Source organism: Acomys minous (genome assembly GCF_964271855.1).
Source record: "Acomys minous genome assembly, chromosome: 14".
Lineage (NCBI taxonomy): Eukaryota > Metazoa > Chordata > Mammalia > Rodentia > Muridae > Acomys > Acomys minous.
The window spans coordinates 47,026,814-47,043,486 of NC_140496.1; the positions used below are offsets into that span (position 1 = coordinate 47,026,814).

Genomic DNA, 16,673 nt, shown 5'->3' on the forward strand with positions numbered 1-16,673 from the left:
GAAGACAGGAGGGGTGTGTTGCAGGTGTCCAGGACAGCCTCGGTTTACAGCCTGCTGGTCTATACTAGTCACAAAGAATGGACTCAGTGCAGAGTCCGATTTCTGCCTTATGTGGTAGAACTAGCGCACAACATCAGAAATCACTTTTGTAGTTATGTATTTTCAACAGAAGATATGTAGGAAATCAAAAATGCATCCCCCACACCTTACCTAGCAACGCCCCACCCACGCTACGTGGATGCCACACAGGACTGGCTGCTTTCCCCAGGAGAGCTCGTGCCCATGGCCTTGTGACTCATTGCTGCTACCCGATAGCCTTAGGAAAAGATTAATATCAATAATTGAAAGTAAAGATTTTACTGCAGATCCCTTCCACGGCACCATAAAGTAAAGTAAAACAAACTGGAAGTCCAAGCCACCTATGTCTGGACCTGCCTAAAAGGAAAGAAAGCAAAAACAGACATCAACTTGTCAACCTGAAGCTCCAGATGGAGAGAAAAGTCCCTTACAAGTAACAGCAAAGTGAAAGCAATGGTTGCCACATAAAAGATGAAAATAAGATCATCACCTTAAGACTCTTACTACAAGAGCTGTGGCCACGTGCCTTCTAACAGGAGGAGAACCAACCACACCAGGCAGGAATCCAGCTGTGCCGTAAGAACACTTGGAAACATCAATATAAACTTAACAAAAGATTAATATAACTTAATAAACTATAGTGACAATTTTTTTAATTTTTATTCATATTTTAAAATAGCTCTAAAAGATACATATCTATCAAAGGAAAATGCTGATCACACCTTAGGTCATTTAAAATACAGGCACAGAGGTCGATGAGGCTGGGAAAGCTGGCCTCTGGGATGCGTAGACTCTGAGTGTGTTCATTGCTTCCGCATCTGGAGACTCAAGCAGCTGCAGATCCAAGACACTGCAAAGTAATCGAACCTGTACTGGATGCGTCCTTACTCCCTAAAAAGCTTCCTGTAGCAAGTACCCACACAGCTTACACTGCTAGAAAAAAATGTAAGCAACCTAGAGGTGAGGGGAAGTATATAGACCAACGTGTGCAGGCCATATGCAAATAATGTACCACTTTATAAAATTAGTCTAGGCATGCACAGTTCTGGTACCTGCAAGTGTTTTGGAACCCAACCATCCACAGATTCCAAAGGACACCTGTTTGTCCTTTTGAGCTTCTCTAGCAGAGTGGTGTCATAGCAACTGAAGACACGATGGGATGAGCTAAACCCTAAGATAGCCCCTAGAAGAGTAAAGGTAAGACTGTAAAAATATTTAAAGATCTAAAATATTTAAAATATAAAGGGAAATCAATAGATAAGAAAAGCATAAGCCAAATCATAAAGATGAGAGTTTCTGAAGCCATCTTCTCAATGGTCACTTTGAATATAAAGGATTTAGCCATCTCAACTAAGAAACATACGTTGCCGCATTGGGGGAGGAAAACAAAACCCAACCCTGTGCAGCTTGCAGTAAGTTTGTAATAGGTTAAAAACAAAAGGATGGGTAAAGATACTTCGTGTTAATGGTAAACAGAAGCAATCCTGACCGGGTTTAAAGGAAGGCACTTCACAATGGCCACAGTGTCCATTCAAGAGATAAATAATAAACATTTATGCAAATAAGCACAGACCTTCAAACAATGCAAAACCAAACGTGATAGGATCTGCAAGAGGGAGCAGGGAACTCCATATTTTAGATGTCGGTGTGACTCTTGTAGGAATCAATATAAACAAATAAGACCAATAAGAAAAGATTTAAGAGCAATCTACCAAAGTGGCATATGTGGCATTTAGAGCACACACCTCTCCACCACAGAGAACATATTCTGTTCTGTTGTACACAGAATGTTTACCGAGATAGGACATTTCTCTCCCTGTGGAAAAGACTCAAAACGTTGGCAAATTCAATTTGTCTTGGACATACTGTGACTACAATGAGATCAAGTTAGAAACCAAGCCTTCAGTGGGGAAAAAGCCCCAAGTGTTTGGAAATTAAATCATACAGTTTTCAGTAACTTATTTCAAAGAGCTTCGGCAGTGGCTGGGGCAGGGAGGGGAAGTTAGAAAATATGTTGAATGAAATGGAAAAGAAATCCTATTATTTCAAAATCGGTGGATGTGGCCAAAGCAGTAATAATGCCTAAATTATAAAATTTTCTCCAAACCAGAGGCCAAAGAAAGAGGGACAGACACGGTCTCTCCTCTGAGCTTGCTGGTCCTGTCTCCATAATGCAATTTGACTGTATCTTATGTTATTCAAAGAATTGCTTCTTCAAAGGTTTTCCCCTTCATCCTTATTAGCTCTCTGAGAGGTCATGCAATGTGTTTTAACATATTCATCCCCCTCCCCCAACTCCTCCTATATTCACCCTTGTTTCCTACTCTCCCAACTTTCCGCCTTCTGTTTTTTTAAACCATCAAGTCCAATGTATGCTGTTCATATATCCTTGGCTGTGTGACCTTCTACTGTAGTATGGTCAACTTTAAATAAAAAGCTCTCTCTGTCTCTGTCTCTGTCTCTCTGTCTCTGTCTCTGTCTCTGTGTGTGTGTGTGTGTGTGTGTGTGTGTGTGTGTCTCTTTCTCTCTATTTCTTCTCCCTCCCTCCCTCCCTCCCTCTCTCCCTCCTTCCTTCTCTTTCCCTCTCTTTCCCAGCAGCTATCATTTGCCAATACCTCCTTGGCTTGGTCTAAGACTTTGTGCCTACCTCTCCTCTCTACGCCAGGATTATGTCTGGCTTGATCTTCAGCAGGGTTTGTGAACTTCTATGAACTTGCATGTGCGACTGCCCTTCTGTCTGAAAAGCATTGTGTCCTTGCAGTCATTCACCGTCTCTGCCTCTTACAATCTTTCCTGTTCTGGAATGATCCCTGAGCCTTGGAAGGTAGAGGTGTGATGTAGATGGCCCATCTGAGAATGGACATACTGCAGACAGAAGCTGCTCGGGTGACGATTAAGAGATCCATGGATGGACAGGTAGAACAGCAAGCCAATAGGAGTCGGTTTAACACTGTACATCTCCTTAGCAGAGTTATAAGAGCAGGCTCTCCTCTGGTGCCTATATGGCCTGTCTAGCTAGAGATTATTACCCTGATAATAATGCCAGGCTTCTCTCCTGTGTTGGGACTTCAGTCCAAGCAGAAAGTGGTTGGTTACTCCCCCAGTGTTTGTGCCAACATTGTACCAGTGTGCGTGCCTCGCCAGGCCAATCTTTATTTTACTGTGGCTCCCAGGCTTCACGTCTGAGTGAGTGACGTTTAGTGTTCTCCTGCAGTAGAGCGGAGAGCAGTTTCCAAGCTAGGAGAGCTAGTCAGTAAGGATGAAGCTTCCAGAAGAGTACCAGCTTGATTTCTCCATGTTCTGTGATACAAATGCTTGGCATCTTCAGCAGTAGGGTTTTGGTGAGTAACCGAGAACACTGCAATACCCTGTAATGTTTGAAGACACCAAAGGGGTCTCACCGGCCAGTTAGTCTAAAAGATGTAACCCATTTCCTGACATTGGGCTTTTGGGTATCCTATGGTAGGTTACTATGTATGACATTAGCACCACATCATAGGTTAACTTCATTCTAACTCTTTATTGTTGCATATGCATATATTTTAAGGAGCCTCTTTAAAGGATTTTTAGTGTTGTCTATCTCTCCCTGTATTTCCTCATTCACCCTGCCCTCTTATCCCCAACCCTAGTTTAACCCTTTCTACTCTGTTATTCCCCCTTAAACCTTTATGCCACTGAGTTTTCCTTAGTCCTTTGAAAGGTCTTAAACCCTGACCCTGACCCTTTAATGATGTCCTGACATCTGTGGTACTCCAAATAAAGCGCGTGTTTGAAGATTCAAAGCTAGCATCCACAGATGATGGAGAATGGCCAGCCTTCGTCTTTCTGGGTCTGGGTTGCCTCACACAGAATGATTGTTTCCAGCCCCATCCATTTACCTGTAAATTTTACTATTTCCTTTTTCTTAACAGTTCAATAATATACCATTGTGTAAATATGGTACATTTTCATTATCCACCCATCAACTAACATATAAGCTATACGTCTTACAGAGAGGTATACATCTGCTAGAATAAACAAAGGACTCAAAAAACTCCCAAAGGGTTTTGACGCCCTGCTGGTAACCATGAATGTCACCTACTTGGAAACAGCATCTTCACAGAAGGTAAAGAGATGGTTATTAGGGTGGACACTAATTTATCTAATGTTCATGCGACATGAAGAAATATGAATAAGACTAGACACACATCCACAAGCAAGACTCAGGGGCTCTCTACCTGCAAGCCAGGGAAAAGGGGTGACGCAAGTTACCAGAAACTAGGAGACAAGTCCAGGCAGTTAGAGGCACCAATCAAGCCTGGTCCTCAGGTCAATACAGGATTTCTAGCGCCAGAATTGAGAGAGAGTACGTTTCTGTTGTTTTAAGATCCTACTCCGTGGGGTTGGTATGGCAACATTAAGAAAGGCATTCTTCTGGTCAGGTTTAAATGGCTAATCTCTAGCTTTATGCCAGCATTCCCACAATCCATTTCACCACCTTGGAGGATCAGTACTGACTAGTGGGCAGATTCTGTCTCCATGGCTCCAAGCTCTCCCCTGCCTCCCCATCCCTAGTGATGCCGTGCCTCCCAGCCATGAGCCCCTTTGCTTCTGTGTCCCTTTATACTTTTCTAGCTCTCTAATATTAATTTACTTGATTCCATGCTTTCAGTTCGTTCTGTCAAAGTAGCCAGGAGTTTGTTTGTTTGTTTGTTTGTTTTTCTGAAAAGAAAGCTGGCTGGAGCATATCCTATATCTCAGTGGTAGAGTGCTTGGTTACCATGGGAGAGGCATCTCATTTAGAGTACAAACATCAAAGATTCTGTACAACCTGGAACCTGGATACTTCACGATGATGTCACCGTTCTTGTCATTTTCTGTCACTCACTGCATCCACTGTTGACAGCTGAGCCTCCTTGCACAAGCTGGCTTTCCTGTTCCTTGTGCTCTGCATGCACAGGGCCCACTGCCCTCCTCTTTGTAATGGTCTTTCCTTTCAAGCCCTGTGCCTTCCTTCCCCATTGTCTCTTCTCTCTGTGTCACTCATGGGCATCTGACACGACCTAAAGCTAGACGCTATCTCCCTCCCCCACTAGAGGACGTTTCACGGGAGTTTTAAACACCTTTGTCTCCAATGGCCAGAGCTGAGTCTGGCACACTGGTACTGATTTAAATACAGGAGGGGGTGCACTGGCACATGTGCCAATGGACGTCATGGTGCATGTGTGAGTATCGGAGGACAAGTTGTAAGGCTTGGTTATTTCCTTCCATCTTTCAGGTCACCAGGGATCAAACTCAAATTATCAGGCTTGGGATGAGTAACATCTTGCTGGCCCAGATACTAACCTTAACAAAGAAGGCTGAATAACCAGGGATAGAAATATCCACCCAGTTACCCTGCAGGTCGCTACCCCTGAACTACAACTAGTCGGTAACCGTTACAGGATACGTGGCCTTACTCTCCCTCTGTGGAGTCACACTGTAGTCTGTCATTTAATTTGAAATGACAAGGTCTAAAATTCTTCATGATAGGTGTACACTCAAACGTTTGTTTCCCCCTGTTGGCAATTAAAAAAATTTTTTTTCAGAAAGTATCAACTCAAGAAAGATGGCCAGTAGGTAAGGTTTATTGAGAGCTGGTCACAGTGACATCAGACCAAATTGGACTCAGCTGGAGTGATCAGAAAGAGACCGGTCTAATTCCTGGGTCTGGTCCTTACAGCTCGTGCAGACATGATAACGTTCCTTATGGTTCCCAATAATGCACAGATGAAAATAAGTGCAGAATGTACACACTTCTTAAACAAGGCATAATGGTCCTTCTGATTTTGTCCAGGTGTGCAAATGGCTCTGCTCCCCTGTTGCAACCTCCGAGGAGGCATTCTGAGGAAGCACCCCAGTGTTGACCCTTGGTTCCTAAGCAATCAGAAGGCTGATCTGGTAAAGTTCTTCATCTGACTTCTGGAGGGAAACATCCAAAGTTAGCCCACCTGTGAAACATGAGTCAGGCATTATTTAGAAATCCTATCAGTGACACAAGGAATAAGCTCAGTTGTCCCATAAGGGACCCGACTGCTTGACTTTTATGATGAATTGTGCACAGGTCATTTACAGCTGCGTATGTCAAGACAGAACAAGAGATGCAATGTAGCTCAGCTGGTAGGGTGCTTGCATGTATAAAGCCTTGGGGTGTTTTTTACATTTTTATTTATTCTTCTCTTAAACCATGCATCCTGACTGCAGCTTCCCGGCCCGTCACTCATTTTCCTCTCTGCCAGATCCTCCCCTTTCCCACTCTCCACCCCTGTGGCCCCGGGAAAAGAGAATAGGCACAGCAGGATACAATAAGATCAGGCACAAACCCTCAGTTCAAGGCTGGGCTAGGTTAGGCAACCCAGTAGGAGGAAAAGAGTCCCAAGAACAGGCAAAAGAGTCAGAGACACCCTAACTCTCACTGCCAGGAGTCCCCCAAAACACCAAGCCAACAGACAGCACATATATGCAGGCTTTGTGGTTGCTGCTTCAGGTTCCATGAGCCCTTATGAAGCCTCCTTAGTTGATTCCTCAGATCATGCTTCCTGGTTTCCTTGACCTTCTGGCTCCCACAATTCCTCCTCCCCCTTTTCCTCCTTTTCCATGGGTTCCCTGAACTCCCAAGCCTTGAGGGGAGGGACTCAATGGAGACCTTCAACATGGGCGCTCTCTCTCTCTCTCTCTCTCTCTCTCTCTCTCTCTCTCTCTCTCTCTCTCTCTCTCTCTCTCTCTCTCTCTCTCTCTCGCTAATGATTCTGCTCCCATCAGCTGCCTGAGGCAGCCTCTCTGAATATGACTGGAATAGGTACTGACCTATGATTATAGCAGAATATTGTTAGAAACCATTTCATTGATTTTTTTTCCCCAGTCATGTTTGATTCTACACTAGGTCTCAGGAAGCCTTGGGATTTTATTCTGAGAACTACCTTAAGCAGGCATGATGGTCCTTGCTTGTAATCCTAACACTAGAGAGGTGTACTCAGCACGGTCAGCAGTTCACGGTTATCCTTGAAGTATGAGGCTGGCCTAAAATACTTGTGACTTTGTCCCAAGATGAAAAGAAGGAAATTAGCATGTTGCCTTTAGATGGTTTATAAACGCTCTGCATCTTTACATTTAAGATCATAACTTATAACAGAAACATCATTTTGTAAAATCCAGTATTAATTGACTTCAGGTGGCCATGGTCTAGAAGTGTTCAGCACAGGAAGGCCTACCCCAACACTATTTTTTTTAATTTATTATAATTTATTCAGATTACATCCCCATTGTTATCCCCTGGCTTGTATCTCCCGTTTCCCACCTTCCCCCTGCCCGCCACCTCCTCTGCCCTATTCCCCTCCCCTAGACCTCTGACAGAAAGGGACCTCCTCCCCCACCATATGACCACAGCCTATCAGGTCTCATCCTGATAGGATAGCCTGCTTCCTTTTCCTCTGTGTGTCTGCCTCTTAAGAGTAGGAACGTGAACAACTGTGATATATTTTTAGAAGAATATTCATTTTAGGGAGAGACATTAAACTAGAATTTGGGAATAAAGCCTTAAAGACACCGTAGAAGGAGTTCTGGGATTTGAATTATGTGGGATTATGCTAGTGGCTTGGTCTCCATAGAATCCCTCAAGTGAGAGCTTTTAGCGTCTTAAACTCCATAGTGTGATTTATTTGATAGGCAAAGATTTCTAAGCAGGAGGAATGTTAGATAAGCCACATGGGAAGCAAAGCAGTTGTCACAGTAACTTGTACACAGTAGGACATGACAGTCCACCAAAGAAGTGTTAGGTTTGTCACCAGGACCTGTGCTTTAGCTGAGGGCTAGGCCAATCGTCTCAGCCGACTTTAGGTTTAGTCTAATAGGTCACTTCTGTTGCTTAAAAAAAACCTCTAACTTCACACATAAAATGTAATTCAGAATCCAGGGACTCAAAGGAACGAGGCTTACCAAGCCTAACGACACCACTTTAAAAGCAATTGGGTACCAGCCTCAACCACCACCAACTTTCACAGGAGCCTGGTGAAATCTGTGTCCAAATATGGTGAACACTGCTCTATTGCCAAAATGGGAAAAACAGCCTTATTCCCCCCCCCCATCAAAAGCCATCCACTAGGAAATCAGCGTCCCCCTTAAGTTCCCAAATAGACAAAAAAAAAAAGCACAGTTCGTGTGCTACGCCTGGAATACTTGCCCCAGTGCTATCTTGTGGGGCTCCAGGAAACGTGAACTCTCAGCTCTTGATAACTTCGACACCTTCCTAGAAACACTCTAGGCAGAACTTGTCCAGTCAGGGGAGCGGTAAATGTATTTGTACCTAAGTGGGGCTTGTGCTTCTGCGCCTCACACTGCAGACTAAATTCTTCTTCCTCTTCTGTATTTGCGTGCCAGAAAGTTGGTGCGGGAGGGGGTGTGCATGCATGTACTTTATAAACGCACACAACACAGCTCGCTGGGGATGGATATAGGTGTGTCCCAGACGACTTCGTCTGGGTTACAGGTGGCCCCTCCAGGCCCCTCCTGCCTACTACGTCCAGCTGCTCTGCCATGCAAAACCCTAGTAAGTGTCTACTCCGTGCCACTGCAGTAGTTCCAGGAACTTCAGCACGGACCTGTGGGTGGCCCTTTTCAGACGTCTCCAAACCACCTCAGCCTACACAAAATCCCGTAGCATCTGGGTTCTCTCTGTCTCTAAAGCTCGAGGCTCACTGGAGACCAGCAGCATTTGTCCATGCCAGAGGGGCAAAGGCACCCACAAGCTCCCAGCGACCGGCTGCAACTCCCAGAGTCCATTCCTCCCCTAGCTAGGGAACCAGACCCGGACCAGCGTGGGCGAAGCCAGGGAAAGATGCCTCCCTTCTCACCTCGCGTGGTCCCCTCTTACTCACACAGTCTGGGAGCCTCAGCCCAGTCTCCTTGAGTGGCAGCAAAGTCCCCTGGGCACTTTCACCCCAGGCTGGGCATCGCGGCTATGCTACCCCTACCACCCCCGCGCCGTGGCGTTCCAGATCCCGAGCCCCAGAGGCTGGCTCGTCCGAGGGCTCTCCCGCCTCTCTCCCCCCCCTCCTCCCCGCCCCACTTCCCAGTCCTCCTCCGCCCCCGCCCCCATCGCAGCCCGAGGCCACCCTGGGCCAGGGCAAGCGCTAGCTCCCGGGCGGCCCCCTCCTCTCTTCCCCTCCCTGGGCGGGGGCGTGCGAGCAGCGGTGACGTCAAGGGGCGCGCGGTGGCAGCACCTCCCCGCGCGCTAGTTAAAAAGAAGAAGAAAAGAGGGAACGAAACATGAGAGGCTGTGTGAGAAGCTGCAGCCGCCGGCAGAGGAGACCTCAGCATCCTCGGGAGCCCAGCGCCGGCCCTGCCTCCTCCCGGCCGGCCGCCACCGCCGCCCTTTCAGTTCCTGCTACTGTCTCACTTAAACAACTCCCATTTAGCGGACAAGCGAAGTTCCATGACTGTCTTCTCCTCTCCTTCCTCCTCCTCTTCCAATTCCTTCTCCTCCCATTTCCCAGAGGCTGTGGAAAGCCCCTAACCCAACGGACGCTGGCAAGCCTGCTAACAGTGTCATCTGCGCTTTATCTCGCTGCTCCGGCTGCCCTAAGGCAAAGTTGCATAGCTTTACATCTTTCTTCCCCCTCCACCTCCCTCAGCCTCAGGAGCGTCCCGCCGCCCCGCAGCACTCTCCTGGAGCTGCGCCCTAGTGCCCCTGCTGGGCAGTGGCCTTTTCCCCCTCATCCTCCCGCATCCTGCCCTTGCTGCTCCGGGCAGACGATGCTGAAGATGCTCTCCTTTAAGCTGCTACTGTTAGCCGTGGCTCTGGGCTTCTTTGAAGGAGACGCCAAGTTTGGGGAAAGGAGCGAAGGGAGCGGAGCGAGGAGGAGAAGGTGCCTGAATGGGAACCCCCCAAAGCGCCTAAGAAGGAGAGACAGGCGGATGATGTCCCAGTTGGAGCTGCTGAGTGGAGAGATCCTGTGTGGTGGCTTCTACCCACGAGTATCCTGCTGCCTGCAGAGTGACAGCCCTGGACTGGGGCGTCTGGAGAACAAGGTAGGCACTCCTCAGCCTCGCAGATGTGGCTTGCTGCTGCGATGCCAATTGCAACAAGAGAGGCCAAATTTATTTGGGTGTTTCTGATAACTTTTCTAAGGTTTTGGGTGCCTTCTGAAAGGTGTGCGGATGGCTCTTGGTCCCCTGGAGTCTGTTGTGAGGACGCTGATCAAACTTGCCTGTCGCTAGAGAGAGACGTTTCTGTGGTACCTGCGTCCCGGGCTGGTTAAAAATTTTTAAACAATCGGGATTAACAGCGTGCTTTGGATCAAATGGAGCACTTGCTGAGGTGGAACTGTAAATTTAGGGTGGCTGTGGTTTCCAGTTTATTTTTTTCTGGGATTAAAAATGACTTGCTCAGGTTTCTCCACGTGCTCCTACTCGTAAGTGGGTTGAATTCTAAAGGCTGTCGAGGCACTGTTAGTGTATGGTCCCAAGCCCTGGCTGGAGGGTCTAGCTTGCATGACAATGGTTAAACCAGGGGCAAGGGAACTCCTGGTACGTTTAGAACTCAGAGGTTTTGCAGGAGCCTCTCACTAGGTGGTGGTTTCTCTTTCTTGTTCTAACATTATAAACCCAGGTTTTCACCCGTACTGCGCTGTCTAGAAGGACCTTGTCTAGAAAGTGATGACATATGCACTTCCCACGCGCTGATTAGTTTAGTCAAAAAGAGAAGGGTCTGCCCAGTGCAAGATGTCGTTGGTCTTGATTCTCCGTCAGATTTTTTTTTTAACAAGGGATGCTGTGCTGTGTGTTGCTGTGGGATCCTGTCATTAACCGTCACTGCCTAGGGCTGGGGGGGGGGGGTGGCAATCAGGTGTCTCTGCTCCCCTCCCCCCCTTTGCCCACTTAAGGTTTAATTAAGAATTCCTCTGTTATTACCCCGCAGTTGTCAAGGTCTCTAGGAAAACTTGTGCTCCACTCTTGCTGTCCCAGGCATTAAAAAAAAAAAATGCCCAGGCTGAATCTAATTTTTATGCTCAGTTCACGGTAGATTTCACCCTATTATCATGTAAACAGCTCCTTCGAATCAACATATGTGTCTGGGTGGTACCTCTCACTTTGTTTTGTAACAAAAAGCCATATTGCATCATTTAATTTGCTCAAGTCATGCAAATAGGAAAAAAATCAATAGGACAAAAAGGGGTCGACTTATCCTCCTCCCCACTAAACTGCTGCCCACACACAGCGTCCTGTTGCTTATGGCCAAAGAATAACAACACCACCATTGTATTTGTTAGTTGGTTCACTAATGGGTGAAACTAGAGAACATCATTCTCTTTCAGGCCCCAGCTCTGTCCAAATGTTCATGCCTTTTGAGGGAGCGTTTGTCCAACTCGTTCTGTTCCCAGATGAGTGAGAGCTGTCTTGCTGCTGCGGGGTTTCAGCTGCAGCCCGTCGCTTTTTATTCTTACCATATGCAGCAGTCGCCTGAGATGGGGGCAACAGATATTCCAGCATTTTATTCACAACAATGTCACGGAAGCCCCAGCCTCCTAATTGAATGAAGCTACAGAAAAGCAGCTCAGTCTGAGCATCTTAAAGGCTTCTTCAGGAGTTGCTACCCACCTCCCCCAAGGGGGGCGGGGGAGGGAGCACTCAGAGAAAGGTGTAGAAATATTTTATTCACTGTCAAGCGTCCCTGTGTGTAGCTTACGTTGAATATAACAAGGGTCCAGAGACCCCTGCAATTCTGACCTCTTCTGGGAACCTGCACAGAGCAAACTGTTCTTAACCAACCTCAGTGGGGGAAAGGGACAAGGATGCAGACTGAGGGGAGATTATAACCCTTAAGGGAGGTTAAATGACCAAAAAAAAAAAAATTAAGAAAAATACTTACTTAGGAAAGGTCTGCGCTACTAGCTAAGCAAGCTCAGTCTAAACTCTCTCAGTCGTCACCAAATTCCCACTTGTTTGGGAAATGTGTGAACCAAGCTGTATTCAGCAGGCTGTACTGCTCTGTTGCAAACGGTTTATAAACAATACTCAAATTGTTCAGGGCAGAGGTTTGCTACAGCCATGCCCATGTCTACTTGACCTACGCTCTCAAATTCTAATACGTTTTTAAAAACACATTTTATAAGAAACATCAATGTTTCCCTCTTCCCCATAAGCCTTCCAGGATTATATGTTAGGATATTATTTTATAAGAGAGATAGATGGTGGCTATTTGAGCCATTTATTGTTGTTGTTTACAAAAAAAATCCCAGAAATTTTTTTTCTCATTTCTTTAACTTTTCAAGAAAAGTACTGCAGTAGCTTTTTCCTCAGGGTAGAAAGTTCTAAGACAAGTAGACGGCGAGAAACTAGTCAGAAGATTGACCATGCTCAGATAAAAGGTTTAATGCAGTTGCGAGGCTGAGGAACTTCACTTTCTCAGACTCCATGCTGTGTTCTTATGCTTGAGCTCCTTGGAGGTTTTAATAATCTTATGTAATACAAGGAGATTCCTATCTATGATAGCACATAAGAGATGCCAAAACGTAGTAGGGTATGTTGTCTTAGCCGAACTGCTGCGGGATCCTAAGTACAGCATGCTAAAAGGACCTAATTCTCATTAGCCAAATTAAATCTACAACCCCCTGAAATACTCTCATTTCTAAAAGTTAGCCTGAGTCACAGAGGCTCTCTCTTCTCTTCTCTCTTCTCCTCTCTTCTCTTCTCTTCTCTTCTTCTTCTTCTTCTTCTTCTTCTTCTTCTTCTTCTTCTTCTTCTTCTTCTCTCTCTCTCTCTCTCTCTCTCTCTCTCTCTCTCTCTCTCTCTCTCTCTGCCTTGGTGGTTTCACAGCCAAAGCTGTCAAGGAATGGGTGAAAAGTAATTGTTTTCAAGTGTGCCCTTTTACAATCATTTGTTTGCTCTGGCTCTTGCAGGGACAAAGGCTATTGTTGAACACATCCAACTAAACAAATAACTCATCCTGGGGTCCCTTTAACAGCTGCCTTAGTACAATGATCTATTTACATATTAGCCTAAAATTGAAACTGAACTCTTTAATGACATAACCCAGCACTATAGTCCAGAGGCGCGTGTGTTCTGCTCAACAGCTGAACAGTCTTAGAGGCATATGATTTTTTTTTTTTTTTTAGAAATAGCTTTTCTGTGGACCAAGTGATCTTAAGGCGACATCTTAATATACTGTCATGTATTTTTTTTTCTTCTTATCCGGTCATGGAATCCACGTGGGTACCTCTTTACAATTCTTTGTGTAGTTACTTGATGAATAAAGAGAATTGGGGGGGGCTTCTCTGCCACTTATTTCTCTGTTGATGAGCCGTAGCTGTGGGCTTTCTTCCTCATCCTAGCCCTTATCTTGCCTTTCTTCCATAGATTTCACTTTCCCATGGCTAAAGATTAAAGGACGAACTGCCAAATGTCACAGATTAGTCAGCCACAGCCTCCGTCCTTCCTAGGCTGGCTGTGACCATGTTTACACGTTGTACACGATTTCCAGAGTGTATTTAGCTAAACCGCTCTAACTCGATGACTTTGTATTTGGCCTTTAAAAACTGAAACAGGAAATTAATTTAAATTTCTTCTCGAGATTCGTGGCAATGCCAGGCGTAAAGTTAAGAACCTGTGTGCCTGACGCAGACATGTTGAAGGAAAGAGAGACAAAGAAAAGAAGGGGCTATCAGTGCCCCCCCCACACACACACCAGTACTCATCTGTCTAAACCAGTGTTGTTGCTTGAGCTGAGTCCGTTTAATTGACTTCAGTAAGACTATTGGTTCATTGAAACCAAAGCCAGAATGATGGCTCTATCTTCAAAAAGGTGTTTATACTGCAGACCTCACACAGAGTAAAATGTTACCATCCTGCTGGGCCGGAAGAGCGTCAAACCTTAACAAGAATAATATTCTACTTGATTTCAGATAATTTATTGAACCCTATTTGTGAAACTCTTGATGAGGGATCCTGTGGGCGGGACACATTCCAAAAATTGTAAAAGACAAAATTCTTTAGACACTAAAAGCAAGCTCCTCCTGACGAGCAGCTGGAAGGGTACGTGGGATCATTCTGTGTCAGCTATTAAAAAAAAAATAGAAGCACAGATAGTCTCCATAAAAAGCAAAGGTAATTGCAGCCCGGTTTTTAGGCAGAGGAAGAGGTGACTTCAGCCCCTGGCAATTGTTCAGTTCTCAGAGGGCTGCTATATGTGAAATCAACAGAACCAAGCTGTACCCCATTCATATTGAATAGATCTGGTGAGGTCTCCAGGCTAGACAATAAAAGACCTTGAAAACATTCTTGGAATGCAAATTCTAAGTGTCTGGTGTATGTTTTCTTTTACAAAACTTGAACCATTTAAGTAATTGTCACTTAAACAAATTGATAAAAAAAATAAAATAAAATGTGAATGCAACTGTGATTAATAACTTCTGAATACACTAAGTCGTTATAAAATATGCATGCTTCCTGTAAACTAGATCTGCCCCTTTCTACCGCCAAACACTCAGTGCAGTTTGTGTTTGACTCACCTTGTCCTCTAGATCTGGGTTTGTTATGACCCTTGTGGGGTTATAATCCAGAAAAGCAGAGGCTATACACTGTGTATTCGAATTAGCTTGACTTGCAAAAGAAATACTTGGTTTAAAGAACTAAGCAGTTCTATAGTCTCTCCAACTTTTAATCTGAATGCACTGTTCTAGAGAAATGCTTAAAGCAGAAGCCTACATGAAAAGGTAACAACATCCGCACATGCTATGGCATTTCCTGTGTGTGGAGGAGGAATAGTGCTTGGTTAAGATAGTATTGATTTTATTTCTCAGATATTATGATGACACGCTCCCCTATGCTTATTGAAGGGCTCCTCAAATCAGGTTTACAAACGAAGACTGGTACTAAGACCTATTCTACCTACACGTTATTAACTCAAGAAATCACCAGGTGCTCCAAATTGACCTTAGTGAAATAAAGGACATATCATTGTAATAATAATAATAATAATAATAATAATAATAATAAGAAGAAGAAGAAGAAGAAGAAGAAGAAGAAGAAGAATATTCTTTTTCACTAAAATTTACTACCCACTGTACAAAAGCACTTTCATTAAACTCTGTGTTTATTCATGCGTATAAAATACCTAAGGAGCTAGCTAGAAAGTTTTTCCTGGCTAAGATATAATGAACATTAAAAATGGGTCTTAAGCCCATTTGGTTCAGTTTTGGGTATTTTTATAGAGCAGGAAAGACAGTGCCTGGTACCATTTGCATACTGGGGACAAGTAGAAATTTACCAAAGTGCTACTTAAGTACAGTTTTGAAATTGTATTAGGGGCTTTAGGAATTAAATAGGTTTTTCACCCATGACACAAATAAGTCTTTAAATTACACTTTGGACTCAGTTGGATAAAGGTATAGAATTTTAAAGGTAAATATGATTCAATATATGCTCTGGGCCAGAGCAAGTGGATCAAACGTTCAACAGTCTATAAACGTCTTAATTTTAACAGCAGAAGGATGGATTCACACACTTGGATTTGCAAAGGCAAGAAGCAGTTCTCTGTGTCCTTTTCTGACCTTTGTCTCCCCACCCTGGCCTCAAAGATAACGTATGTCCTTTTGAAAGACTCTATATTGTGGCATAGTCATTCTTTTTTCTTTCTTTCTTTCTTTTTTTCCCCCCTGAATCAGACTTTTCTACTCACATGATTGAAAGGGGGCAGAGAACATGACAAAACTCACTTTTCTCCTGACTAACAAGCTGTGTTTCTGATTTGCGGCTTTCAGCTCTTCTCTGCCACCAACAACACGGAGTGTGGCGTGTTATTGGCAGAGATCAAATGCGCGCCTTGCTCTCCACATTCCCGGAGTCTGTTTGGCTCACCTCAGAGAGATGTCCTGGACGGGGACCTAGAGCTTCCGCTCCTCTGCAAGGACTATTGCAAGGAACTGTTTTATACCTGTCGCGGCCATATTCCAGGTGAGCAAAACAAAACAAGACAACAGAAAACAAACAAAAACCTGCATACGTTAAAACATTGCCAAACATCCTTACAAGATAACTGCTCTAAAATGTTCCTTTGCAAGAGGTGTGAATTCTGCTGTACCTTCCTACTGTACTTCATAATTAACTTTTTAAAGTCCACTCGTTTTATTGCCTTGGGAGAGAGTAGTACAGTTTGAGCTGACAAACAAGTACATTAACTTTGTTCTAATGGTTTAAGTTTCTTATTAAGATACTGAGACAAATAGTAAACTTCTTACACATTGGATTATCAGTATAACTTTATACATGCTGGATTATTATCAATAAAACCATTTTTTCTTTTCTCGCCCCCCCCTCTGAATTACACCCCCAGCACCAATAGACATTTTTGGTTGGAATCCTTTTTACCAATATGAAGGCCACTGCTTCTAATACACAGCTGACTGGGGACAAGAGAGCACCCACTGGGTTTGCAGGTATTTCTTTAGGTAATGTGCGATGAGGAATTCCCAAAAGGAACATCTCACCAATCATTTTCACATACAAAGCCTGATGCCTTAGAAACACAGTGGAATGGGGTGAACCGCGAAGTCCTGTTGTCTGAACGGAGCAGAGAAACTGAG

General features: G+C 44.7%; 1 protein-coding gene and 1 long non-coding RNA gene across 2 annotated transcripts in view; one reads left to right on the top strand and one right to left on the bottom strand.

Annotated features, from left to right (window-relative positions):
* Positions 1 to 5,668: 5,668 nt before the first annotated feature.
* Positions 5,669 to 9,096, bottom strand: LOC311582818. Its single transcript, XR_014774251.1, has 2 exons — positions 8,970 to 9,096; positions 5,669 to 6,047 (listed from the first exon to the last, which is right to left on the bottom strand). It is a non-coding gene; the product is annotated as an uncharacterized lncRNA (long non-coding RNA).
* A 261-nt stretch (positions 9,097 to 9,357) lies between these two features.
* Positions 9,358 to 16,673, top strand: part of HHIP (hedgehog interacting protein) — a 96,928-nt gene continuing 89,612 nt past the window's right edge. The window contains exons 1-2 of the mRNA XM_084757914.1: positions 9,358 to 10,122; positions 15,852 to 16,044. Of these exons, the coding sequence (XP_084614040.1) occupies positions 9,361 to 10,122; positions 15,852 to 16,044 (955 nt within the window). The 5' untranslated portion in view covers positions 9,358 to 9,360. The remainder of the gene's footprint in view (positions 10,123 to 15,851; positions 16,045 to 16,673) is intronic.